Source organism: Gorilla gorilla, chromosome 9, assembly GCF_029281585.2.
Source record: "Gorilla gorilla gorilla isolate KB3781 chromosome 9, NHGRI_mGorGor1-v2.1_pri, whole genome shotgun sequence".
Classification (NCBI taxonomy): Eukaryota; Metazoa; Chordata; class Mammalia; order Primates; family Hominidae; genus Gorilla; species Gorilla gorilla.
In genome coordinates, this window is record NC_073233.2 from 85,825,312 (window position 1) to 85,853,148 (window position 27,837).

The 27,837-nt window shown below is 40.7% G+C and overlaps 1 protein-coding gene across 1 annotated transcript in view; it reads right to left on the reverse strand.

Annotated features, from left to right (window-relative positions):
* Window positions 1-27,837, reverse strand: part of INTS4 (integrator complex subunit 4) — a 123,059-nt gene that overhangs the window by 77,554 nt on the left and 17,668 nt on the right. The window contains exons 5-8 of the mRNA XM_031016212.3: window positions 11,601-11,786; window positions 10,989-11,039; window positions 9,394-9,482; window positions 6,600-6,720 (exon numbers count right to left, since the gene is read on the reverse strand). Of these exons, the coding sequence (XP_030872072.2) occupies window positions 6,600-6,720; window positions 9,394-9,482; window positions 10,989-11,039; window positions 11,601-11,786 (447 nt within the window). The remainder of the gene's footprint in view (window positions 1-6,599; window positions 6,721-9,393; window positions 9,483-10,988; window positions 11,040-11,600; window positions 11,787-27,837) is intronic.

Below are 27,837 nucleotides of genomic sequence, written 5' to 3' on the forward strand. Positions count from 1 at the left end.
CTGGCCACCCGGTCCGAGAGGTGAGGGGCGCCTCTGCCCGGCCGCCCCTACTGGGAAGTGAGGAGCCCCTCTGCCCGGCCAGCCGCTCTGTCCGGGAGGGAGGTGGGGGGGTCAGCCCCCCGCCCGGCCAGCCACCCCGTCCGGAAGGGAGGTGGGGGGGTCAACCCCCCTCCTGGCCAGCCGCCCCGTCCGGGAGGTGAGGGGCACCTCTGCCCGGCCGCCCCTACTGGGAAGTGAGGAGCCCCCCCCGCCCGGCCAGCCGCCCCGTCCGGGAGGGAGGTGGGGGGGTCAGCCCCCCGCCAAGCAAGCCGCCCCGTCCGGGAGGTGAGGGGCGCCTCTGCCCGGCCGCCCCTACTGGGAAGTGAGGAGCCCCTCAGCCCGGCCAGCCGCCCCGTCCGGGAGGGAGGTGGGGGGGTCAGCCCACCGCCCAGCCTGCCACCCTGTCCGGGAGGGAGGTGGGGGGTCAGCCCCCCGCCTGGCCAGCCGCCCCGTCCGGGAGGGAGGTGGGGGCGTCAGCCCACTGCCCAGCCTGCCGCCCTGTCCGGGAGGGAGGTGGGGGTTCGGCCCCCCGCCTGGCCAGCCGCCCCATCCGGGAGGTGAGGGGCGCCTCTGCCCGGCCGCCCCTACTGGGAAGTGAGGAGCCCCTCTGCCCGGCCAGCCGCCCCGACCAGGAGGGAGGTGGGGGGGGGGTCAGCCCCCTGCCCAGCCAGCCACCCCGTCCGGGAGGTGAGGGGCACCTCTGCCCGGCCGCCCCTACTGGGAAGTGAGGAGCCCCTCTGCCCGGCCACCACCCCGGCTTGGAGGTGTACCCAACAGCTCATTGAGAACGGGTCATGATGACAATGGCGGTTTTGTGGAATGGAAAGGGGGGAAAGGTGGGGAAAAGATTGAGAAATCGGATGGTTGCCGTGTCTGTGTAGAAAGAGGTAGACATGGGAGACTTTTCATTTTGTTCTGTACTAAGAAAAAATTCTTCTGCCTTGGGATCCTGTTGATCTGTGACCCTACCCCCAACCCTGTGCTCTCTGAAACATGTGCTGTATCCACTCAGGGTTGAATGGATTAAGGGCGGTGCAAGATGTGCTTTGTTAAACAGTTGCTTGAAGGCAGCATGCTCGTTAAGAGCCATCACCACTCCCTAATCTCAAGTACCCAGGGACACAAACACTGCGGAAGGCCGCAGGGTCCTCTGCCTAGGGAAACCAGAGAACTTTGTTCACTTGCTTATCTGCTGACCTTCCCTCCGCTATTGTCCTGTAACCCTACCAAATCCCCCTCTGCGAGAAACACCCAAGAATGATCAATAAAAAAAACAAAAAAAAAAACAAAAAAAAAAAACATCAACTTGTGCCCCATATATACAATGTGTCAATTTTTGTTTGTTTTATTATACTTTAAGTTTTAGGGTACATGTGCACATTGTGCAGGTTAGTTACATATGTATACATATGCCATGTTGGTGTGCCGTACCCATCAACTCGTCATTTAACATTAGGTATATCTCCTAATGCTATCCCTCCCCCCTCCCCCCACCCCACAACAGGTGCTGGTGTGTGATGTTCCCCTTCCTGTGTCCATGTGTTCTCATTGTTCAATTCCCACCTGTGAGTGAGAACAGGCGGTGTTTGGTTTTTTGTCCTTGCGATAGTTTGCTGAGAATGATGGTTTCCAGCTTCATCCATGTCCCTACAAAGGACATGAACTCATCATTTTTTATGGCTGCATAGTATTCCATGGTGTATATGTGCCACATTTTCTTAATCCAGTCTGTCATTGTTGGACATTTGGCTTGGTTCCAAGTCTTTGCTATTGTGAACGGTGCCACAATAAACATACATGTGCTTGTGTCTTTATAGCAGCATGATTTATAATCCTTTGGGTATATTCCCAGTAATGGGATTGCTGGGTCAAATGGTATTTCTAGTTCAAGATCCCTGAGGAATCGCTACAGGTACCAAAACAGAGATATAGACCAATAGAACAGAATAGAACCCTCAGAAATAATGCCGCATATCTACAACCATCTGATCTTTGACAAATCTGACAAAAACGAGAAATGGGGAAAGGATTCTCTATTTAATAAATGGTGCTGGGAAAACTGGCTAGCCATATGTAGAAAGCTGAAACTGGATCCCTTCCTTACACCTTACACAAAAATTAATTCAAGATGGATTAAAGACTTAAATGTTAGACCTAAAACCATAAAAATCATAGAAGAAAACCTAGGCAATACCATTCAGGACCCAGGCATGGGCAAGGACTTCATGTCTAAAACACCAAAAGCAATGGTAACAAAAGCCAAAATTGACAAATGGGATCTAATTAAACTAAACAGCTTGTGCACAGCAAAAGAAACTACCATCAGAGTGAACAGGCAACCTACAGAATGGGAGAAAATTTTTGCAATCTACTCATCTGACAAAGGGCTAATATCCAGAATCTACAATGAACTCAAACAAATCTACAAGAAAAAAACAAACAGCCCCATCAAAAAGTGGGTGAAGGATATGAGCAGACACTTCTCAAAAGAAGACATTTATGCAGCCAAAAGACACAGGAAAAAATGCTCATCATCACTGCCCATCAGAGAAATGCAAATCAAAACCATAATGAGATACCATCTCACACCAGTTAGAATGGCAATCATTAAAAAGTCAGGAAACAACAGGTGCTGGAGAGGATGTGGAGAAATATGAACACTTTTACACTGTTGGTGGGACTGTAAACTAGTTCAACCAATGTGTCAATTTTTTAAAATTAATTAATTTTTAATGAAAGATTATACACAAATCACTTGATCACAGGTTTATCTACTGGAGAGCTGGAGTAGGGCAGCTTTACCTCTTAGCTTGCACAGAGATACTAATAAAGCAGCAGGGCCTTAACTGGCCAATCCCAATGTGTAACTGGATACTCACCAGGAAAGGATTATACATGGGCTTTAGATTATGAAGTTTGAAGTCCTCATCTGTCATTTACTATCTGTGTGGTCTCAGACAAATTATACCACATTCCTAAATTTTAATTTTGTTATTTATAAGTAATACATTTACCTCAGAGAGTTTAAAAAGATTAAAAGTTACTTGCAAAAGTATGCAAATGAGTTAGGCATGTGTGCTTGTATATAAAGAAGTGGGTTAATATTTATGTGTGAATATGTGTGTATTTATGTGTGTATGTATGACTAAAAATGCCTCATTTAGTAGGCCAGGAACTCTATACATAGTAGTAATTATTATTATCAGCAAGATAAGAATGATTATTATTTCTGAATACAAACATAATTACTTATATAATTTGAAGCTGTTCAGATTTAACATGAAATTATAACACAAGGCATGTGACTCAAGTTAGAGTCATTCAAGTAGAAATCCTTTCAATGTACCATATGTTATACATACAACTTTATGCAAATAAATTTCAGATCCTATAGAGTACAAAACTGAAAATTTTGAATGATTCTTACTTTAAGGATTACTTTTTAAAACTGCCTATTCAGGTAAAGATATATCATTAATTTACTCCTCTAAAACATCTTTCTCCTCCCCACTCCCACCTAGAGTTCATCGTAGATCCTCTGTAAATGCTGAATGAAAGGATCTGATGAATGATTAGACTGTTCTGAATTTTAAAACATTCATAACCCAAAAGAAAGTTTTAAAATATGAATTCAGAAATAAAATCAGTAACAGCTGGCTTGTTTAACTCTACTATGCACAAGAGTGGAAATACTCCAATCATCCATTACTATATCTCATGAAAGTGCTTCACACAGGTTTCAGCAAATACTCCCATAAATACTGGTCACAGGACTAAAGCTATCACTGGATCAGTGTCCAGTACAGTCAGAAACAAAGCATTCAGCCAACAATCTCACCAAGAATGGCAGGGCTGGGGGCACTCAAAGGGGAAGTGTCCAAAAAGAATCACAGATTTTCCTGCTGTGACACGTATACAAATTTTTACAGATACTTACACACACATATATTTATATACTATGCCCCCACCCACCCTACATAGTATAGTACTTTTTAGTTTATAAACATTTTCATAGACTGTATCTTATTTGAGCATCATGACAACACTGTCAGGTAAATATGAGAGATATTAGAACCCCACTTAACAGATGAGGAAACTGAGACTAATATCAAGTGACATATACAAGGTAACACAGATATAAAATAAGGGTATTAGGCCAACACTCTATTACAAAACAATTTTATCCCTTAAAAGTTAAACAATTTTTTTTTTTTTGAGACAGGGTCTCGCTCTTTTGCACAGGCTGGAGTGCAATGGCACAATCTCGGCTCACTGCAACCCCTGCCTCCCAGGTTCAAGTGATCCTCCCACCTCAGCCCCCAGAATAGCTGGGACTACAGGTGTGTGTCATCACACAAGGCTAGTTTTTGTATTTTTAGTAGAGATGGGGTTTCACCATGTTGGCCAGGCTGGTCTCGAACTCCTGACCTCAAGTGATTTGCCTGCTTCGGCCTCCCAAAGTGCTGGGATTATAGGTGTGAGCCACTGCACCTCTGCCTCCCGGGTAACCTCTGCCTCCCAGGTTCAAGAGATTCTCCTGTCTCAGCTTCCCAAGTAGCTAGGACTAGAGGCGCGTGCCACCACGCCCAGCTAATTTTTGTATTTTTAGTAGAGACGGGGTTTCACCATGTCGGCCAGGATGGTCTCGATCTCTTGACCTCGTGATCCGCCCGCCTTGGCCTCCCAAAGTGCTGGGATTATAGGCGTGAGCCACAATAAGTTAAAAATTTTCAATAAATGTGCTGAGTCCTCAAAAAGAAAACAGAAAAGTACCAAGCTAAAAGATGCAAGATCAGGATCTGACCTCACTCTACAATTTTCTGTCTGTATAAGCTGGATAACTTACTTAACTCCTCAGAGCCTCAGTTTTCTCATCTAGAAAATGATAACAGCATTTTTAAAAAAAAATTTTTTTTAATTTTTTAAAATTTTATTTTTTGAAAAATAGAGATGGGGTCTTGCTGTGTTGCCCAGGCTGGTCTTGAACTCCTGGGCTCAAGTGACCCGCCCACCTCAGCCTCCTAAAGTGCTAGGATTATGGGCATGAGCCACCATGCCCCAACTGGATAATGGCATCTATCTTGCAGGGTTACTGTAAAGAGAAAATGAGAAAATATATGTAAGGGGCCTCCTTCAAATTATCTAAGATAGTGGTCCCCCACCTTTTTGGCATCCAGGTTCAGTTTCATGGAAGAAACCAGAGAGGGTGGTGAAGCAGGGTGATTTTAGGATGAAACTGTTCCACCTCAGATCATCAGGAATTAGACTCTCACAAGGAGCATGAAACCTAGATCCCGCACATGCTCAGTTCACAATAGGGTTCACACTCCTATGATAATCGAATGCAGCTGCTGATCTGACAGCAGGCAGAGCTCAGGCAGTAATACGTGCTCATCTACCACTCACCTCCTGTTGTGTGGCCTGGTTCCTAACAAGCCATGGACCAGGACTGGTCCACAGCCTGGGGGTTTGAGCCTCCTGAACTAGGACATAACAAGTGCTTAATAAATGTGAAAAACTTTTTTTTTATTGTTTTCCTTTTTCTCTAGGCTCCGGCTATCTTAATTCCTAGTAGGGTTAATAGAATTATGTTTTAAGATTCTTTCTAGTTCTAAAAGGCTATTTCTCTACAGGAGAGTGAACTATTTCTTTCTATATTAAGAAATTTTGGGGCTGGGAGTAGTGGCTTAAACCTGTAATCCCAACAATTTGGGAGGCCAAGGCAGAAGGATCACTTGAGCCTAGGAATTCAAGACCAGCCTGGGCACAAAGCAAGACCCCATGTCTACAAAAAATACAAATTAGCTAGGCAGGGTGGCACATGCCTGTAGTCCCAGCTACTCAGGAGGCTGAGGTGGAAGGATCGCTTGAGCCTGGCAGGTCAAGGCTGCAGTGAGCCGTGACTGCACTATTGCACTCCTGCCTGAGCAACAGAGGAAGACCCTGTCTCAAGAAAAGAAAAAGGAAAATAAATTCTGGGGTTTTAAATTCAGGTCACACTGCCCCATCTGTAGTTTCTCAAAATGTTTGTAAAAACTTAACAAGAAATGTGTTCATTTAAAAAAAGGATTATTGGCTGGGTGTAGTGGCTCACATCTATAATCCCAGCCTTTTTTTTTTTTTTTTTGAGATGAGAGTCTCCCCCTTGTCGCCAGGCTGGAGTGCAGTAGCGTGATCTTGGCTCACTGCAACTTCCGCCTCCCGGGTTCAAGCGATTCTCCTGCCTCAGCCTCCCGAGTAGCTGGGATTACAGGCATGCGCCACCATGCCCAGCTAATTTTTGTATTTTTAGTAGAGACGGGGTTTCACCATGTTGGCCAGGATGGTCTCAATCTCCTGACCTCGTGATCCGCCTGCCTTGGCCTCCCAAAGTGCTGGAATTACAGGTTTGAGTCACCGCACCCAGCCTGTAATCCCAGTCTTTTGGGAGGCTGAGGCAGGAGGACTGCTTGAGGCCAAGAGTTTGAGACCAACCTGGGCCACACAGTCCTCATTTCTACAGAAAAGAAAATAAATAAATATATACATGCATACATACATACATAAAAAGTATAACTTACCAACAGTTTTGCTGCCTGAACACGAACCACCCAAGAGCCATCACTGACCATGTGACAAATTTTTCCAAACGCATCATCAACTAAGCGTATTTCTTCATTAGAAGAAGGAATTGGGACAATGCTAAATTAAAAGAAAAGAAATGAAATCACTTAGAACAAAACATGAACCTAAGTCTGCAGGCTCAGGCCAGGCACAGTGGCTCACATCTATAATCCCAACACTTTGGGAGGCCCAGGCAGGTAGATTGCTTGAGCCCAAGAGTTCAAGACCAACCTGAGCAATATGGCAAAACCTCATCTCTACAAAAAAAATACAAAAATTAGCTAGGCGTGGTGGCATGCGCTGATAGTCCCAGCTACTTGGGAGGCTGAAGTGGGAAGATAACTTTAGCTCTGGAGGTGAAGGTTACGGTGAGCTGAGATCACACCATGGCACTCCAGCCTGGATGACAGAGCAAGACCCTGTCTCAAAAACTAAATACAGTCTGGGCGCAATGGCTCACGCCTGTAATCCCAACACTTTGGGAGGCTGAGGCAGGTGGATAACTTGAGGTCAAGAGTTCGAGACCAGCCTGGCCAACATGGCGAAACCTCCTCTCTACTAAAAATATAAAAATTAGCCGGGCATGGTGACACATGTCTGCAATGCCAGCTACTCAGGAGGCTGAGGCAGGAGAATCGCTTGAACCTGGAACGTGGAGGTTGCAGTGATCCGAGATAGTGCCACTACACTCCAGCCTGGGCAACAGAGCGAGACTCCATCTAAAATAATAATAATAATAATAATAATAATAATAATAATAATAATAATAAACAAATACATAAGTAAGTAAGGCTGCAGGCTCAATAAACTGAGAACAGTCAATGAAGACTGACACACACAAAAATGATAATTGAATAGTTCAAATCCTAGAATGATTAAATACAGTTTGGAATAAACAAATCACTCTGGGAGTACAAACCAACTCTTTCAGTTGCATTGCAAATTATGCTTTTTTTTGAGACAGGGTCTCACTTCTGTCACCCAGGCTGGAGTGCAGTGGCGTGAGCACTGCTCACCACAGTGTCAACTTCCTGGGTCAGGTGATCCTCCCAGTTCACTCTCCTGAGTAGCCGGGACTACAAAAGCATGCCACCACACCCAGCTAATTTTTTATATTTTTAGTAGAGATGGTTCACCATGTTGCCCAGGCTGATCTCAAACTCCTGAGATCAAGCAATCCGCCCGCCTCAGCCTCCCAAAGTGCTAGGATTACAGGGCTGAGCCACTGCAACCAGGTGCAAATTTTCAATGTATTGAATAAAAGTGTGTAACCCACCAAAGGTTCAGCCAGGCTGTAATCCCAGCACACTGAGATACTGAGGCGGGCAGATTACCTGAAGCCAGGGGTTCAAGACCAGCCTACCCAACATGGCAAAACCTCATCTCTACTAAAAATACAAAAAATGAGCTGGGTGTGGTGGTGCGCAACTGTAATTCCAGCTACTTGGGAGGCTCAGGCATGAGAATTGCTTCAACCCAGGAGTTGGAGGTTGCAGTAAGCCGAGATCACATCATTGCACTGCAGCCTGGGCCACAGAGCAAGACCCTGCCTTAAAAAAAAAAAGTACGTAACCCACCAAAGGTTCAAAGATTTATGAAATTATCAAAAACTAGCTTCCACCGAATATTTCATATCCTTAAGTTTATTATCTTCTGTAACTGAACTTCTTTTTTTTTTTTTTTTTTTTTGAGAGAAAGTGTCTTGCTCTGTGACCCAGGCTGGAGTGCAGTGGTGCGATCTCAGCTCACTGCAATCTCCACTTCCCGGGTTCAAGCGATTCTCCTGTCTCAGCCTCCCTAGTAGCTGGGATTACAGGCGTGTGCCACCATGCCCGGCTAATTTTTGTATTTTTAGTAGAGATGAGGTTTCACCATGTTGACCAGGCTGGTCTTGAACTCCTGACCTGAGGTGATCCGCCCACCTCGGCCTCCGAAAGTGCTGGGATTACAGGCACCACCGTGTCCAGACTGAACTTCTATAAATACAGTAAATCTCAGAATAAATCAATATAAAACTTACTTATCAATCCAGTCCTAAAAGAAGAGACAATTTCCAGTTAGCCCTTTTCTTTGTATGTGTCTAAGTCCTAAAACACTACAAATGGAGCCTACTCCTACAGGTTTATTAATTCATTCTGGTTTTCAAATTTTGGCAGTTTAATGAAGAGGAAAAAACACCTCTTTTTCCTATGCAAGGAAAAATAAAATATTCTATAAATATTTATAAATAAAAGATAAATAAATATTTATAAATATAATATTCTATCTTACAAAATATAATAAATAATATTGCCTACCTCCTCAAAGAATCACTGTGGTTAATTTAATTGCTGTGAAAATATTTTTAACCAGGAAAACTACATAAGAGATCATTATTCTCAAACTCATCTGGTATCTTTATCTGGCATTTGGCACAAGCCAAACTAAAATGGGTCCCAAACAATTTTAAAGATTTTTTTGTAAAGTACTGAAAACCATTTAAGAAAGATATTCCAATTTCTTCACTTACGGATGAGAAGGTTAGGACAAAAGAAGTGAAGTATCTTTCCAAAGGTGTACAGAAACTTCCTATCAGAGATGAAAAATGAGGACCAGGCAATCTGATTTTCACGGCCTGTGCTTTTCCCTTACTCCCCATTGCCTTCCAAAAATGTAACCAACATTTCTTTTCTAGAAGTGGGGTTTTTCTATGGTGAGAAGAGAGGAAAACGGCTTCACAATCAACAAAAGCCAACTTACACCCACACTGACCTTTCAGGATAGAGCTGACTGACAACCCAGATAAGCTGGACTGCAGCACTGCGCACTTGTTCATAGTCATCAGAGAGTAATTTACAGGCCTGCAAAGAAGAATTCCAAAAGTCTATTAGTTCTGTGTCCTCTCAGGCAATGTTTAAACTATTTTCAAAGTGAAGATAGGGTGGTTGGATAAGGATGCCCAGTAAAACACTTGTGTGTGGTTTTAACTTCTTGAATATTTGCTTAAAAATGAATCTTGACCTCTGTCAGCTGCTCTGGCTGTATTCTGACTATGCACCCTACCCCATGTCTGAAAGGAGAATCACAGACTGACAGCATAAAAACATCTAGAACAGATCAAACCCAGCAAAGCATGCTGGGAGCCCACAGTACTGTTCTCACAGGTTCAAACACCAATTATGGGTTTTTCCTCCCCCTGTAAAAATCAAAGCATACACTTCTGTTTACCTTGGTCTGAAATCATTGGCCTCTGTTTCAATCCACTCACTCTTTATGGGTAGCCCCATACTCCCTAAATACTGATGGCTTTGAATACCTACCCTTAGCTCTGATTTCTCCTGATCTCCAGACCTTTATAACTACTTATGGCTGGAATTCTCTTCATGGATGTCCCATCAAACTTTTATACTCAACACACGCAAACCTGAACTCATTAAGGAAGCAAATTCTACCTTATATCTTAAATTCTACACTATCAGTCCATCCTCACTCCCTTGATGCTGTCATTACTGCTTGCCTAGATTACTAACAGAGTCTTATGCCACCAAACATCTGAATCAGCCAACTAACTTCCCTTCCTCTGAGTCCTTACAATCCAAGTTTCCTTTGAATTATTTGGCTTCCCACATAGTTTTCTTATAGAAAAAGAAGGCGATGGTCACACCACCACAAGCATTCTGGACCCATTCTACTTCATTCAATAGAGGAATAAACTTGGTTCACACATCTGTGATGGGGCTTGGCCAATTATCTTCTTCCCATGAGAGATAAAACCACTCTTGGCGGGCTAACAAAACCTAATCTCTGAACATGGATTTAGATTCCTTTTACCAGATTCAGTCAATTATCCTCCAAGAGAAATACAGCCTCATAAAGCCTTTTGGTTGGCCGTCAATCAGCTTTTCCACAACTTCATTATACCTTTCTTTACCACTACTACTACATGCATGTGACTTTTTTTTTTATATGATCCTATGGTCTTGGTCACCCTTCTCCAGACACACTCCAGTTTGTGAAGTGTGATGCCCAGAAATGACTTCATGTATGGCCCAACCAAACAGTGATCAGAAAGACTAACACATTCCTTATTCTAAATGCTACACTTTTCTTCAGGTACTCTCACTCTCATACTGAACTTTGTAAATCCTCCTAAAAGTCCTTTTCACATGTACTAGCGCTATTTAATTACATAACCTCCATTCTCTTCCTGAAAAGTATGTTTTGAATATGACTTCACATCCATCTCAATCAACACTGCCACTATTAACTAGCGAAGTCCTTACGTTTTCAAATTCTGAGAACCTGTGTGCCGCCCTCCCAGCTTCATGATACCTCCACCCCTTCCAGACAGTAATCATATAAGGTACCTGATTATAAATTGTTTGGTGTAATTTCAGTCCTCTTTCATGGAGCTGCAACTAGATAATAAATATATAGTTTAAGTGCTTGGGAGGAAAAGAGCAATATTTCCAATGTCTCCCCACAATCTCACATATTTTCCCCTATTGTATCAGGCTAACATGGTTCCATTTAGCCAAAATTAGTGCTATATAAATAAGAAACCTTGTCGTCTTTCAATAGGAGCATTCAAGCATTTCACAAATCTAACCCATGGACTGTCCCAAGAAGGTATTAGAAAAATATGAAATAATGATATGAAGCCTAAAGAAAAAATGATTAACACCACCTCCCCCTATTATAATATCATACCAAGTCATATGCCTCCAAGTCAAAGGAATTATAACAGGTTCCTATTGTGCTTTCCATGTTTCATAAATACACATGAAAGCTACCAGAGAAAGCCAAAAAAGCACACTTGTATACAGGAATGTGTGTCACTGAGTTCTGTGAGGCCACCACCAATACCTTCCTGAAAGTATATGCTGAAGAATTCACAATGTATCCAAGGCAGCACTAGCTATAAACTTAAAAAACAAAAATGAACACTAGCCCCAACTAGTTTCCATAATCACATTTACCATGGCTTTTATAGCTGCTGTTCTGACACGTGGGTCTTGGTCACTGAAGTAATCCCCTATAATCTTCTGGACATCTCTGGCAGCTAGGCCTTCTGCATCTTTTGTGACACTTTTCTCCAAAGAGCCAAGATTGCCAAGTAACTGCAGGCACTTATTTCTTACACCATGAGACGTATCTGTCAGATGCTATTAAAAAAAAAAAAAAGAAAGAAAAAAAGAAAAAGAAAAAAAGGACATGATTAAGATATCTTAACAAACACAGACAAGACCAGAAACAAAAGCATTGCAGCAACCTTAGGGGTGATTTCAAGACCTATATTCTTAGGACAGTCTGTCTAGCATCATGTTACTTGAGTACGTGTCTTCTCAAAAAAACATGAGTCCTTAGAAAATAAAAGTCCTGGCTTTTCATCTTTGTATTCCCAATACCTAGCACGTTGCCTTGTACAGAGTAGGTACTTTAAAATTCGTCCCTGACTGCATTTTATTTGCTTTCAAATTTTAAAACCAGACAAAAATGTATAAATTTTTAAAACTTTTAATACCCATAGAAATATGCAAAATCTTAAGTGTACAGCTCAATAAATTTTCACAAATACACATATATAACAAGCACCCAGATTAAACAGTATATAACCAACACTCCAGAAATATCCCTCATTCCTCCTCCCAGCAACAACCTCACCACATCATCACCAAAAACAGCTACTATCCTGACTTCTAACACACAGGTTCATTTGTTTATTTTTGTACATTATGAAATCAAATAGTATCTGGCTTCTGTGGCTTATTATGTTTGTAAGATTTATGCAAGGTATGGCAGATAGCAATGGTTCATTTATTCTTGTTACTTATACAGTATTCATTTGTAAATACATGAAAATCTATTTAGCCTTTCCGTTGATGAATATTTAAGTTATTTCCAGTCTTTGGCTATTTTGAATAATGCTACTGTGATTACTCTTGTATGTGGCTTTTGGTGTACATGTTCACGTTTTTGTTGGATATATATGTAGAAGTAGAATTGATAGGTAACAAGACATGCTTCAGCTTAAGGAGATACTGCCAGTTGGGCACAGCAGCTCATGCCTATAATCCCAGCACTTTGGGAGGCCAAGGCAGGAAGATCACTTGAGCCCAGGAGTTCAAGACTGTCCTGGGCAAATGGGACTATAGGCATGTGGTGGCACACACCTATAGTCCCAGCTACCCAGAAGACTGAGGTAGGAGGATCCTTTGAGCCTCAGAGGTGGAGGTTGCAGTGAGCCGTGATCATGCCATTGCACTCCAACCTGGGTGACAGAGTGAGATACTGCCTCCAAAAAAGAAGATACTGCCAAATAGTTTTCCATAATGGCTGTACTAATTTACACTTCCACCAGTGCTGCATAAGTGTTCTAGATGTGCCACATCCTTGTCAACATTTAGTACTATCAATATTTTTTATTTTAGCACCTCACCACAAATTTTAATAACTTATTAGTTTTCCTCCTGCATTACCCTAGTCCAATGCTACTAAAACAAGCTATTTGCATAACATAGTAACATAAATTAAAAATACTTTGAAGAAATGAGGTAATAAAAATGGTACAAAACTCTGGATTTCAAACTTCTTTTGACTAGCACCCAAAGTAAGAAACACATAATATTGCAACACAGTACATAAAAACACACATACAGCAAGTTTAACAAAACAATATTTACCTTATAGCTTGTGATTTACTCTGGTATTTGTATTTTATTTTTTTTCAAAAAAATAAATCACGTCTCATGAAATTGGTCACATTACCCACTAATGGATAATGATTCTCAAAGTGAGTCACTAGTGCGGAGAAAAGTGAATGGGACTTGGCCAGCTTGGACAACACAGCGAGGCCCCATTTCTTTAAAAAAAAATTTATAGCCGGGTGTGGTGGCACACACCTGTAATCCCAGCTACTCAGGAGGCTGAGGCCAGAGAATTGCTTGAACCCAGGAGGCGGAGGTTTCAGTGAGCCAAGATCACGCCACTGCACTCCAGCCTGAGCAACAGAGCAAGACTGTCTCAAACCGTGCCCCCTAAAAATCAAAAACAAAACAAATGAACTATTTATATTTAGTATAAAAATATCATTTCTCATGACTAAACTGTTGATTGCACCTCTGTTACAAACACTTTGATTTTCAAGCAATAAACTAAATCCTTCTAGCTTCTATTAACCAGGCAACAATAATGCACAATCAATGTATTACTGCACACTGAATCTTAGCCCAAAAGAGAGTCTCATGCTCTCAGGGAAACAATTACAATTTTATGATGTCCTTCCCCTACAAGTCACTTCTTGCATCAAGGTCATCATCATTAAGAACTGCTTTTCTTTATACTGTTGGATAAAAACTTATTAATTAAAAAAAAATTGCTAAGTGTCTGCAGATGCTATTTGGGTGTTACACACTTTGTCAGGCCATTGAAGTGCCATTATTTTTATATTAATGGAGCAAGTAAGGAAACCACATCCCCAATAATAAGACCAATTTGTGTCAAAAATAAAAATTAATTTACAATTTTGCTATATATTAAAAAAATGGTTCTGTGTATCAACAAAATCTGAGAATGAAGTTGAATAAGACAAAAATAACATACTGATCCATTCAGCATCGATATGGATTTTTTTTTCTTTTGAGATAAGGGTCTTGCTCTGTCACCCAGGCTGGAGTGCAGTGTTGCAATCAGCATTCACTGCAACCTTGGCCTGACAAGCTCAAGAGATACTCCCACCTCAGTCTCCTGAGTAGCTGGGGACCACAGGTGTGTGCCATCACACCTGGCTAATTTTTAAAATTTTTGTAGAGATGGGATGTTGCCACATTGCCCAGACTGGTCTCAAACTCTTGGGCTCAGGTGATCCTTGATATGAATAGTTTTTAAGGACAGATAACAATTTGGTGTATTCTGTATGCAGATTCTAATGGATACCCTCTTTTAACAAGAACTTTGTTCTCCCAGAAAAATCTTTACAAATAGGAAAGAAAGCAGAAGACCCTCAATTTCAGTTGTGCAGATGCTACACAAGAAAACTGCATTAATTTCTTGTCAAGTCTTTGAACTACCTCTATTCATTTCTCAAATGAGGATTAGCTATCCAATAAGTGAAATGATTAAGGAGAGGATAAATGAGAAGAACTTTGAAAAGTATCCAAAAGCATGACTTTCTTCCTACTGTGATACAAAGAATACAACAGAGTAACATCCTGTATTTAAAAATTATTGGCCGGGTGCAGTGGCTCACGCCTGTAATCCCAGCACTTTGGGAGGCCAAGGCGGGTGGATCATGAGGTCAGGAGATCGAGACCATCCTGGCTAACATGGTGAAACCCCATCTCTACTAAAAAAAAAATACAAAAAAAATTAGCCGGACATGGTCGCGGGCACCTGTAGTCCCAGCTACTCGGGAGGCTGAGGCAGGAGAACGGCGTGAACCCGGGAGGCGGAGCTTGCAGTGAGCCGAGATCGCGCCACTGCACTCCAGCCTGGGTGACAGAGCGAGACTCTTTCTCAAAAATAAAAATAAAAATAAAAATTATTATAAAGAGACAATTTAAACTTCAAAAAATAATGATTATACTATTACATAGTAAATAAAACAGGAGACAAATGGAAGGAAGGAGGAAGGAATGAGGAAGGGCAAGTGGAGGGAGGAAGGGAGGGAAAGCAGGAAGGAAAGAAGAGAGGGAGGGAGGGGAGGCAAGCTCTATGGTAATAACAAAGTCAGGCAAGATTTAATAACAGTTGCTAAAATGGTGGGTAGTTTGATGAGGAAGAGCATATTTACATAATCTCAAAGTATCCACAAATTATCTATTTTTGATTTTAATGTTTTATTATAGTCATAGTTATATATATTTATGGGATACAATGTGATACTTTAATACATGTATGCAATGTGCAATTATTAAATCAAGCTAATTAACATATATCCATCACCTATCCTTTTTTGTGGTGAGACATTTGAAATATTCACTTAGGTTTTTGTTTTTTAAGAGACAACATCTTCCTCTGTCACCTAGGCTGGAGTGTAGTGGCACGATCATAGCTCACATAGCCTGGAACTCCTGGGTTCAAGCAATCCTCCTGACTCAGCCTGAGAATACAGGTGCAAGCCACCATGCCCAGCTACTTTTTTTACTTTTGTAGAGACAGAGTCTCACCACATTTGCCCAGGCTGGTCTTGAATTCCTGGACTCAAGCAAACCTCCCACCTTGACCTCACAAAGTGTTGGGATTACAGGTATGAGCCACTGCACCTCCCTACTCTTAATTATTTTTAAATATACATTATTGTGGACTATAGTCACCTGCTATGTAATAGATCTCAAAACCTATTCCTCCTATTCCTCCTGTTGAGCTGAAACTTTATAACCTTTGACCAGCAACTCCCTCCTCCATCACTTTACTACCACTCCTAGCCTCTGGTGATCATCACTCTACTCTGAGTTCAACTTTTTAAAATTACACACACAAATGAGATCATGTGGCATGTGTTTTTCTGTGCTTGGCTTATGTCACTTAGTATAATGTCTTCAAGGTTCATACATGTTGTCATGAATGACAGGATCTCCTTCATTTACAAGGCTGAATAGTATTCCATTGCATGTTATACACCACATCTTCTTTATCCATTCATCTGCTGATAAACAGGTTGATTCCATACATTGGCTATTGTGAATACTGCTGCAATCAACATTGGAGTGCAAGCATCCCTTCAACATACTGATTTCAATTCCTTTAGATATATACCCGGAAGCGGGATGGCTAGATCACATGCTAGTTCTATTTTTAGTTTTTTGAGACCTTCATCTTGTTTTCCATAAATAGTTGTACTAATTTACATCTTCGCCAACAGTGTACGAGGGTTTCCTTGTCTCCCCATACCAACACTTGTTATTGTTCATCTTTTTTATAAAAACCATTCTAATAGATGTGAGGTGACATCTCACTTAATTTGCATTTTCCCGACACTTAGTGATGTTGTACACTTTTTCATGAACCTGTTGGTCATCTGTAAGAAGCGTCTGTTCTGGTCCTTTGCCCATTTTTTAGCCAGGTTTTGTTGTTGTTGTTGCTACTTAGTTGAATTCCTTGTATATTTTGGATATTAGCCCTTGTCAGATATATGGTTTACACATTTTGTTTTTTTTACCTCTATGGGTTGTCTCTTCACTTAGTTTCTTTTCTTGTACAGAAACTATTTAGTTTGATACAGTCCCATTTGTCTATTTTTTGTGGTTGGTTGGTTGCCTGCTCTTTTAAAGTCACAACAAAAAATCATTGCCCAGATCAATGCCACAGAGCTTTCCCTGTGTTTTCTTCTAGTAGTTTTACAGTTTCAGGTCTTATGTTTTAAGTCTTTAATCCACTCAGTTCAAGTATGTGTATGACGTAAGTGTCTAATTTCATTCTCCTGCATGTGAATGACCATTTCTCCCAGCATCATCTATTGAATAGATTGTCCTTTACCCAGTGTGTGTTCTTGGCACCACTGTCAAAAATCAGCTGACCATAAATGCATGGGTTTGTTTCTGGGCTTTCTATCCTGTTCCTTTAGTACTGTTTTTATGCCAGTACCATGTTGTTTTGACTACAAATGCTTTATATTTTGAAAATAGGGAATGTAATGCCTCTGGCTTTGTTCTTTTTGTTCAAAATTGTTTTGCTATTCAGTGTTTTGTGGTTTCACACAAACTTTAAAGATTTTTTTTCTATTTCTGTGAAAAATGATATTGGAATTTTGATAGGGATTACACTGAATCTGCAGATCATTTTGGGTAATATGGACGTTTTAACATATTAATTCTTCCAACCCACGAATTTTAGGGAACTGTCATACTGTTTTCCACAATGGCTGCACTATTTTGCACTACTACTATCAATGCACAAGGGTTCCAATCCTTGCCAATACTTTTTTTTTCTTTTTGGCAATAGCTATCCTAATGGGTATGAAGTGGTATCTCACTGTGGTTTTGATTTTCTTTCCCTAATGATTAGTGATTAGTGATATTAAGCATCTTTTCATATTGGATTATTGACCATCTATATGTCTTCTTTGGAAAAAAGAGTTTCCTTAAGGAACTCATGACCCAACAGTCATAGTTACAAAAGAAATGCAATACATTATAACTGCATTTGGAGGTGGGGCCTTTCAGGAGGTAATTAAGGTTAAATGAGGTCATAAGGATGGGACTCTAGTGTCCTTATGAGAGCTCTCTCTCATGCACAGGGGAGAGGCCATATGCCCACACAGCGAGTGGGCAGTTGTCTTTAAGCCAGGTAGAGAGCCTTCACTAGGAACTGAATTTGCCAGCACCTTAATCTTAGATTCTAGACTTCAGAAACGTGAGCAATTTCTGTTGTTTAGGCCATCCAGCCTGTGGCATTTTGTTATGGCAGCCCTTACAGAGGTATATCCCAGAAGTGAACTGTTGGATCATATGGCAATTCTATTTTTAATTTTGGGGATCAAATAACTCTATAATCAAAACCTGGCAGACACCACCTAAGCCAAGCATCAAAGGCAACATCATGAACAAGTCAAACGTCATCTGTGCCTCATGATGTTATACATTATGAGGGACACAAAATTCTGTTATATTCTTGTCAAAATGCATTGGCTGAATCTAAACTGAAAATATCAGATAAAACCAGATTGCAAGACATTTTACAAAATAAATGCCCTACACTCTTCAAAAATGCCAAGGTAATGAAAGACAAAGAAAGGTTGAGTGATCTTTTCAGATTAAGGAAAACAAAAGAGACATGAAAACTAAATATAGTCATGCATCAATTACCAACAAGGATACATTCTGAGAAACGCATCATTAGGTGATTTCATCATTGTGCAAACATCAGAGTGTACTTACCCAAACCTAGATTGTAAAGCCTACTACACCTAGACTACATGATATAGCCTAATGCTCCTAGGCTATAAACCTGTACAACATGTTACTGTACTGAATATTGTAGGCAACTGTAACATAATGGTAAGTATTTGTGTATCTAAACATATCTACACATAGAAAAAGTACAGTAAAAATATAATATTATAACTTTATGGGACCACTGTTGTATATGCAGTCCATCCTTGACTGAAATGTCATTATTATGTGATGCATGCTGTAATTGATATCCTTAAAAAAATACATATGAAACATTTACTTCAGTGGGAAAATGGCATGATTTCTCCAATTTACTTAAATGGTACATTATTCAGCTGTAAAAAGGAAGAAAATTCTGACACATGTTACGATGTGGATGAACTTTGAGGACATTGTGCTAAGAAAAATAAGCTAGGCACAAAAGGACAAATATTGCGTGATTCCACTTACCTGAAGTCCCTACAGTAGTCAAATTTATAAAAACAGAATATAGAATGGTGGTTGTTAGGGACTAGGGGATGGGGACATGGGGAGTTATTGTTTAATGGGTATAGAGTTTCACTTCTGCAAAACAAAAAGAGCTCTGTCAATGAAGGGTGGTGATGATCACACAACTTTGTGAATATACTTAATGCCACTAAACAGTATGTTTTAAAATGGTTGACATGGCAAATTTTATGTTAATCTGTATTTTATGACAATTTTATTAAAAACTTAAACACTTAATTACCATATGGCCCCAAAATTCCTCTCCTTAGTATACATCCAAGAGAACTGAAAACATGTATTAAGCAAAAATTTGTAAGTGAATATCCTTGGTATATATCCAAGAGAACTGAAAACATATATATATAAAGCAAAAAACTTGTAAGTGAATATTCATAGCAGCATTATTCAAATTAGCCAAAACGTGGAAAAAATGTAAATGTTGATAAATTCACCAAAATTCAGTGAAGTATAATTTTTTTTCTTATATTTATTTATTTTGAGACAGAGTCTCACTCTGTCGCCCAGGCTGGGGTGCAGTGGTGTGATCTCAGCTCACTGCAGCCTCTGCTTCCCTGGTTCAAGTGATTCTCATGCCTCAGCCATCAGGGTAGCTGGGATTACCACCACACCCGGCTAATTTTTGTATTTTTAGTAGAGACAGGGTTATCACCATGTTGGCCAGGCTGGTCTCAAACTCCTGGCCTCAAGTGATCTGCCTGCTTTGGCCTCCCAGAGTGCTGGGATTACAAGTGTGAGCCACCATGCCAGGCCTGAAGTATAAATTTTTAATAGCTGTGATAAGATATAATACACATACCAATTCTCCCAGAAAATGTAAGCAATTCTCCCAGATAACATGTACAAATCAATGGTATGTATGTATAGGTGTATGTATGTATATGTATGTATGTATTTATGAATGAATGAATAAATGACAGGGCCTTGCTCTGTCGCCCAGCGTGGAACGCAGTGATGTCCTCATAGCTCATTGCAGCCTTGACCTCCTGGGCTCAAGTAATCCTCTCACCTCAGCCTCCCAAAGTAGCTGGGGCTACAGATGTGCACCATCACACCTGCTAGTTCTTTTGCACAGATGAGGTCTCATTGTGTTGCTCAAGCTGATCTTGAACACCTGCACTCAAGCGCGCTTCCCACCTTGGCCTCCCAAAGCGTTAGGATTACAGGCATGAGCTACTGCACCTGGCCAATTCAATGCTTTTCCGTACTGCACATATATGCACAACCATCACCACAGTCAGTTTTCAAACATTATCATTACAGAAAGATCCCCTCCTGCAAAAAAAAAAAAAAAAAAAAGCCATTCTGTATCCTTTAGCTATCAACCTCCTATCTCTCTGTTTGCCTAAGCCCTAACCAACCACTAATGTACTTTCTGTCTCTATAGACTTAACCTATTATGGAAATTTAATATAAACTGACTCATGTAATAGGTGGTCTTTCGTGTCTGGCTTCTTTCACTTAGCATAATGTTTTCAAAGTCCAACGAAGCTGTAGAATGTATTGGTATTTTATTCTTTTTAATGGCCAAATAATATTCTAACGTGCATTATTTATCAATTCATCAGCTGATGGTCATTTGACTTGCTCCCACCTTTGACTATTATGAATGCTGCTGCTACAAACAACCATAGGGCCAGGTGCAGTGGCTCATGCCTATAATCCCAGCACTTTGGGAGGCTGAGGTGGGCAGATCACCTGAGGTCAAGAGTTCAAGACCAGGCTGGCCAACATGGTGAAACCCCGTCTCTATTAAAAATACAAAAAAATTAGCCAGGCGTAGTGGTGGGCACCTGCAGTCCCAGCTACTCAGGAGGCTGAGGCAGGAGAATTGCTTGAACCCGGGAGGCAGAGGTTGCAGTGAGCCAAGATCGCACCATTGCACTCCAGCTTGGGTGACAGAGTGACTCTATCTGGGGAAGAAAAAAATTCATATACAAACTTCTCAGTTAATGTTTCAGTTTGTTGGTAGATATCTACAAGCAGAACAGCTGGGTCCTATGGTAAGGCTATTTTTAATTTTTTGAGGAACTGCCAGACTGTTTTTGAAAGGAGCTGAGCGAACACCAGGCACAGTGGCTCACTCCTGTAATCCTAGCACTTTGGGAGGCTGAGGCAGGCAGATCTCTTGAGCTCAGGAGTTCAAGACCAGCCAGGGTAACATGCCAAAACCCCATCTCTACAAAAAATACAAAAGTTAGCCAGGCATGGTGGCATGCACCTATAGTCCCAGCTACTTGGGAGGCTGAGGCAGGAGGATCACTTGAGCCTGGGAGGCAGTTTTATTACAGCCATCCTAGAAATGTGAGATAGCATCTCATTGTGGGTTTTTTGTTTTTTGTTTTCAGACAAGAGTCTTGCTCTTGTCACCCAGGCTGGAATGCAATGGGAAGATCTTGGCTCACTGCAACCTCTGCCTCCCAGGTTCGAGCCTCATGCCTCAGCCTCCCGAGTAGCTGGGATTACAGGCGCCCACCACCATGCCTGGCTAATTTTTGTATTTTTAGTAGAAACAGGGTTTCATCATGTTGGCCAGGCTGGTCTCGAACTCCTGATCTCAAGTGATCCACCCGCCTTGGCCTCCCACAGTGCTGGGATTAAAGGCGTGAGCCACAGCACCCAGCTCATTGTGGTTTTGATATGCATTTCCCTAGTGACAGGTGATGTTAAGCTTTTGTGTTGTATGTTTATCTTTTTTCTATATCTATTTGGCAGTGGATTATTAGATTTTTTGTAACACCTATTCAGATCTTTTGCCCATGTTAGTTTAATACTTTTTTTTTAATTTGCCACTTTCCCTCCTCTGTCATGTTTTTAATTGGGTTGTTTGTATTTTTATTATTGGGTTGTAAGAGTTCCTTAGATAGTCTAAATACAATTACCAGCTGGGCGAAGTGGCTCACGCTGTAATCCCAGCACTTTGGGAAGCCAAGGTGGGTGGATCACTTGAGGTCAGGAGTTTGAGGTCAGCCTGACCAACATAGTGAAACCCCGTCTCTACCAAAAATACAAAAAATCAGCTGGGCACACGCCTGTAATCCCAGCTACTAGGGAGGCTGAAGCAGGAGAACCACTTGAACCTGGGAGGCAGAGGTTGCAGTGAGCCGAGGTCAAGCCACCACTGCACTCCAGCCTGGATGACAAAGTGAGACTCCAACTCAAAAAAACAAAAAAAAACAAAAATACAATTACCTCATTATATGTATGATTTACAAATATTTTTTGCCATACTGTGGGTTGTCTTTTCACCTTCTTGGGTCCCCTGAAAAACAAGTTTTCAGTTTTGGTGAAACCCAATTTATTTACTTTTTTCTTTTAGAACATGTGCTTTTGTTAAATCTAATAATCCACTCCCAAATCCAAGGACACGAAAATATACTACTATATTTTCTTCTAAGGGGTTTATAATTTTAGCTCACATATATTCAGGTCTTTGACTCATTTTGAGTTAATTTTTGCATGGTGTGAGGTAAGTTTCCAACTTTCTTCTTTTACACGTGGATAGACAGTTGTCCCAACACCATGCATTGAAAAGACAATTTTTTTCTCCATTGAATGGTACTGGCATCCATACAGAAAATCAGTTGACCAAAGACACATGAGTTTATTTCTTCTCCTTCTTCTTCTTTTGTTAGAGACAGGGTCTTGCTGTGTCACTCAGGCTGGACTGCAGTAGCGCAGTCTCGGCTCACTGGCAGCCTCAACCTCCCAGGCTTAAGCAATCCTCCCATCTCAGCCTCCCGAGTAGCTGAGACTACAGGCACACACCACCATTCGTGGCTAGTTTTTATATTTTTTGTAGAGATGGGGTTTTGCCATGTTGCCCAGGCTGGTCTCAAACTCCCGGGCTCAAGTGATCTGCTCACCTCAGCCTCCCAAAGTAGTGGGATTACAGGCATGAGCCACCACACCAGGCCAATTTCTTGACTCTCAATACTTTTTTTTTATTTTTGAGACAGAGTCTCAATCTGTCGCCCAGGTTGGAGTGTAGTGGTGCGATCACAGCTCACTGCAACCTCCACCTCCCAGGTTCAAGCGATTTTCCTGCCTCAGCCTCCCCAGTAGCTGGGATTACAGGCGTGTGCCATCACACCTGGCTAATTTTTGTATTTTTAGTAGAGACAGGGTTTCACCATGTTGGCCAGGCTGGTCTCAAACTCCTGACCTCAAGTGATCTGCCTACCATGGCCTCCCAAAGTGCTAGGATTACAGGCATGAGCCACCATGCCTGGACCTGACTCTCAATTCTATTCCATTTATCTTTACATCTATCTTCATATAGTACCATAGTATCTGGATATTACTGGTGCTTCTTTTGTTAGATTTATTCATAAGTTTTCTTTTGTGGGTTTTTTTTTTTTTTAAATACAGATAGGGTCTCATTCTGCTGCCCAGGCTTAGTGGAGTGGCATAATCAAGGCTCATAAGGCTCACTGCAGCCTTGTCCTCCTAGGTTCAAACAATTCTCTCTCCTCAGCTTCCCAAATAGCGGAGACTACAGGCATGTGCCACCATACCTGACTAATTTTTTCAATTTTTAGTAGAGATGAGATCTCACTGAGTTGCCCAGGCTGGTCTCCAGTTCCTGAGCTCAAAAGATTCTATTGCCTCAACCTCCCATAGTGCCGGGATTACAGGCAAGAGGCACCACCACACCCAGCCATCAGTATTATTTTTGATGCTACCATAATTGAATTATTTTCCTAATTTCATTTTCATATTGTTCACTGCAAGTGTGTATAAATACAATTTATATTTTGTATGCTGATTTTGTATCCTGCAATCTTGCTAAACTCATCTATTATTTCAAACAGTTTTTTAGTGGATTCCCTAGGATTTTCTACATACAAGGTTATGTCACCTGTGAATACGGGGAGATAATTTTACTTTTTCTTTTCCAAAATAGAGGACTTTTATTTCTTTTCTATGCCTAATAGCCCTGGCAAGAACTTCTAGTACAATGTTAAACAGAAGTGAAGAAAAATATAATGACCTATTTGTTTTGTTTCTCATTTTAGGGGGAAAGCATTCAATCTGTCAAAATTAAGTATGATGTTTCCTGTCAGCTTTTTTTTTTTTTAGATTCCATTTATGAGGGTCAGGAAGTTCCGTCTATTCCTGACCTATTCTATCCTAAAGCCTAAAAATATTACAAGATATTTTATGTGTTCTTATAATACAAGGGTGTTAAGAGTTTGTTAAATGCTTTTTCTTCATTTATTGTTATGATCATGTTTTTTATCCTCGATAGTGTATTACATTCATTTATTTTCAGATACTAAACCAACCTTGCATTCCTGGAATAAATCCCACTTGATTATGGTATATACTCCTACTTGTATGTTGCTGGAGTTGATTTGCTAGTATTTTGTTAAAGATATTTGGATCCACATTCATAAGAGTCACTGGTCTGTAGTTTTCGTTTCTTGTGATGTCTTTTGTCTGTTTCTGGTAACTCATAGAATGAGTTTGGAAGTGTTCTCTCCTGTTCTATTTCTTGGGAGAGTTTGTAAAGAATTTGCATTAATTCTTATTTCAATATTTGGTAGAATTCACCAGTGAAGCCATTGAGGCCTGAGCTTTTCTTTGTAGGGATTTGTTTAGTTGGTTTTCTTAATCACTAATTCAATTACTTTACTTGTCATAGATCTATTCAGATTGTCTATTTCTTTAGTCATTTTCAGTAGTTTTTGTCTTTCTAATAATTTGTCCACTTAACTAAGTTATCTAATTTATTGGTATATAATTTTTCTTTTCTTTTTTTTTTTTTTTTTTTTGAGATGGCGTCTTGCTCTGTCACCCAGGCTGGAGTGCAATGGTGTGATCTCAGCTCACTGCAACCTCTGCCTCCCAGGTTCAAGTGATTCTCCTGCCTCAGCCGCCTGAGTAGCTGGGATTACAGGCACGCACCACCATACCTGGCTAATTTTTGTATTTTTAGTAGAGACGGGGTTTCACCATGTTGGTCAGGAAGGTCTTGAACTCCTGACCTTGTGATCTGCCCACCTCAGCCTGCCAAAGTGCTGGGATTACAGGTGTGAGCCACTGCACCCAGCCTATGATTTTTCATAATATTAACTTATAATCCTTTTTAGTTCTGTCAGGTCTGTAATAATGTCTTTTATTTTTTTTTTCCTGACCCAAGGTCTTGCTCTGCCACCCACGCTAGAGTACAGTGGCACAATCACAGCTCCTTACAGTCTCAACCTCCCAGGCACAGCGATCCTCCCATCTCAGCCTCCCAGGTAGCTGGACTACAGGTACAAGCCACCAGACCCGGCTAATTTTTTTGTTTTATGTAGATATGGGGTCTTCCTATGTGACCCAGGCTGGTCTTGAACTCCTGGGCTCAAGTGATCCTCCTGCCTTGACCTCTCAAACTGTGGGATTACAGACATAAGCCACCGCCCTAGACAGTATCCTCACTTTTCCTTTTTTTTTCTAATATGTCCATCTTCTGGTCCTCTCATTTCTGAGTCTAGTAATTTGAGTCTTCTCTCTCTTTCTTGGTCAATATAACTAAAGGTTTGTCAATTTTGTTGATCTTTTCAGAGAAGTAAATTTGGTTTTGTTGATTATCTGTTGTTTTTCTATTCTGTTTAATTAATTTCTATTCTAATCTTTAGTATTCCCTTCCTTCACATGCTTTAAGTTTAATGGGTGCTTCTTTTTCCAGCATCTTAAGTTGGAAGGTTAGGTTACTGATTTTAGATCCTTATTCTTGTTTTTTTTTTATGATGGGCACTTAAAACTATAAACTTCTATAAGCACTGCTTTAGCTGCATCATTTTCTATTTTATTCATCTCAAAGTATTTTCTAATTTCCCTTTTGATTTCTTCGTTGACTCATTAGTTACATAGAAGTATGTTGTTTAATTTCCACGTTTGTGGGTTTACTAAATTTCTTCCTGTTAACTAATTTATAATTTCATCCCACTGTGGTCAGAAAACACACTTTGTATCTTTTCTATCAAGAGTAAATATTTGTATATAAATTATATCTCAATTAAAAAAAAACTTTTAGGCACATTGTATGATAGTCATAAACCAAAATGGCACTTGGCAATAGAAACAGCGGTTATAGTTATGAATCACAGATAGCCTTCATTACTGTAGTCTGAAAAAGCTTGTGACAGATCTGCCATTGACAAACAGTTGCAATTTTTACCCTATTAAGAACCTCTACAGGCCGGGTGCAGTGGCTCACACCTGTAATCCCAGCACTTTGGGAGGCCGAGGCAGGCGGATCATGAGGTCAGGAGATTGAGACCACCCTGGCTAACATGGTGAAACCCCGTCTCTACTAAAAGTACAAAAATTAGCTGGGCGTGGTGGCACGCACCTGTAGTCCCAGCTACTCGGGAGGCTGAGGCAGGAGAATTGCCTGAACCCGGGAGGCAGAGGTGTCAGTGAGCCGAGATCACGTCACTGCACTCCAGCCTGGATGACAGAGCGAGACTCTGTCTCAAAAAAAAAAAAAAGGAAACTCCACAAACGATTTAAAAAAAACACACACACACAAACTCCATATGCTTAACTGGCAAAGGACATAAAAAGTTCATTCACATAAGAGGAAATACAAATAAAGGAAAAACATATGAAAAAGAAACCTCATTAGCAGTCTTTTCAAAAAAGAGATTTTTTAAAAATGAAGTATCATTTTCCACATACCAAATTAACAGGTTTATCTTTGATTTTTAAACATTAATATCTAATGCTAGAATAATGCAGTGAAACTAGGCACTCTCATATACTGCTTGTGGGCATATAAACTGGAACACTTTGGAAAGCAATTTGACAAAAAGTATTAAGAGCCTTAGATGGGCACAGTAGTTCACACACGTAATCTCGGGCAACATAGCAAGACCCTCGTCTTTTTTTCAAAAAAATAAAGAACACAGCCTTTAAAAAAGTCTAGGCCAGGCACTGTGGCTCATGCCTGTGATCCCAGCACTTCAGGAGGTCAAAGTTGGAGGAACACTTGAGCCCAGGAGTTCGAGACCAGCCTGGGCAACACAATGAGACCCTGACTCTATTCTTCTCAGGGATCTAGAACTAGAAATACTATTTGACCCAGCAATCCCATTACTGAGTATATACCCAAAGGATTATAAATCATGATGCTATAAAGACACATGCACATGTATGTTTATTGTGGCACTATTCACAATAGCAAAGACTTGGAACCAACCCAAATGTCCAACAATGATAGACTGGATTAAGAAAATATGGCACATATACACCATGGAATACTATGCAGCCATAAAAAATGATGAGTTCATGTCCTTTGTAGGGACATGGATGAAGCTGGAAACCATCATTCTCAGCAAACTATTGCAAGGACAAAAAACCAAACACCACATGTTCTCACTCATAGGTGGGACCTGAACAATGAGAACACATGGACACAGGAAGGGGAACATCACACACCAGGGCCTGTTGTGGGGTGGGGGAAGGGGGGAGGGATAGCATTTGGAGATATATCTAATGTTAAATTACGAGTTACTGGGTGCAGCACACCAACATGGCACATGTATACATATGTAACTAACCTGCACGTTGCGCACATGTACCCTAAAACTTAAAGTATAATAAAAAATAAAAAGAATAAAATAAAATAAAAATAAAAATAAATAAATTCTAAATGTTTTCAATTAGTAATTTAGTAATTCTATTTTGATAGTCTGTGTTTCAGAAATAATTTTAAATACAGAAAATATTTTAGACTAACAATATGCCCTGCAGTATTATTTCCAATTAAATAAATGGCTACAATGTAAAGTCAGTAATAGGTGAATAGTTAGGTAAAAAGTATGGT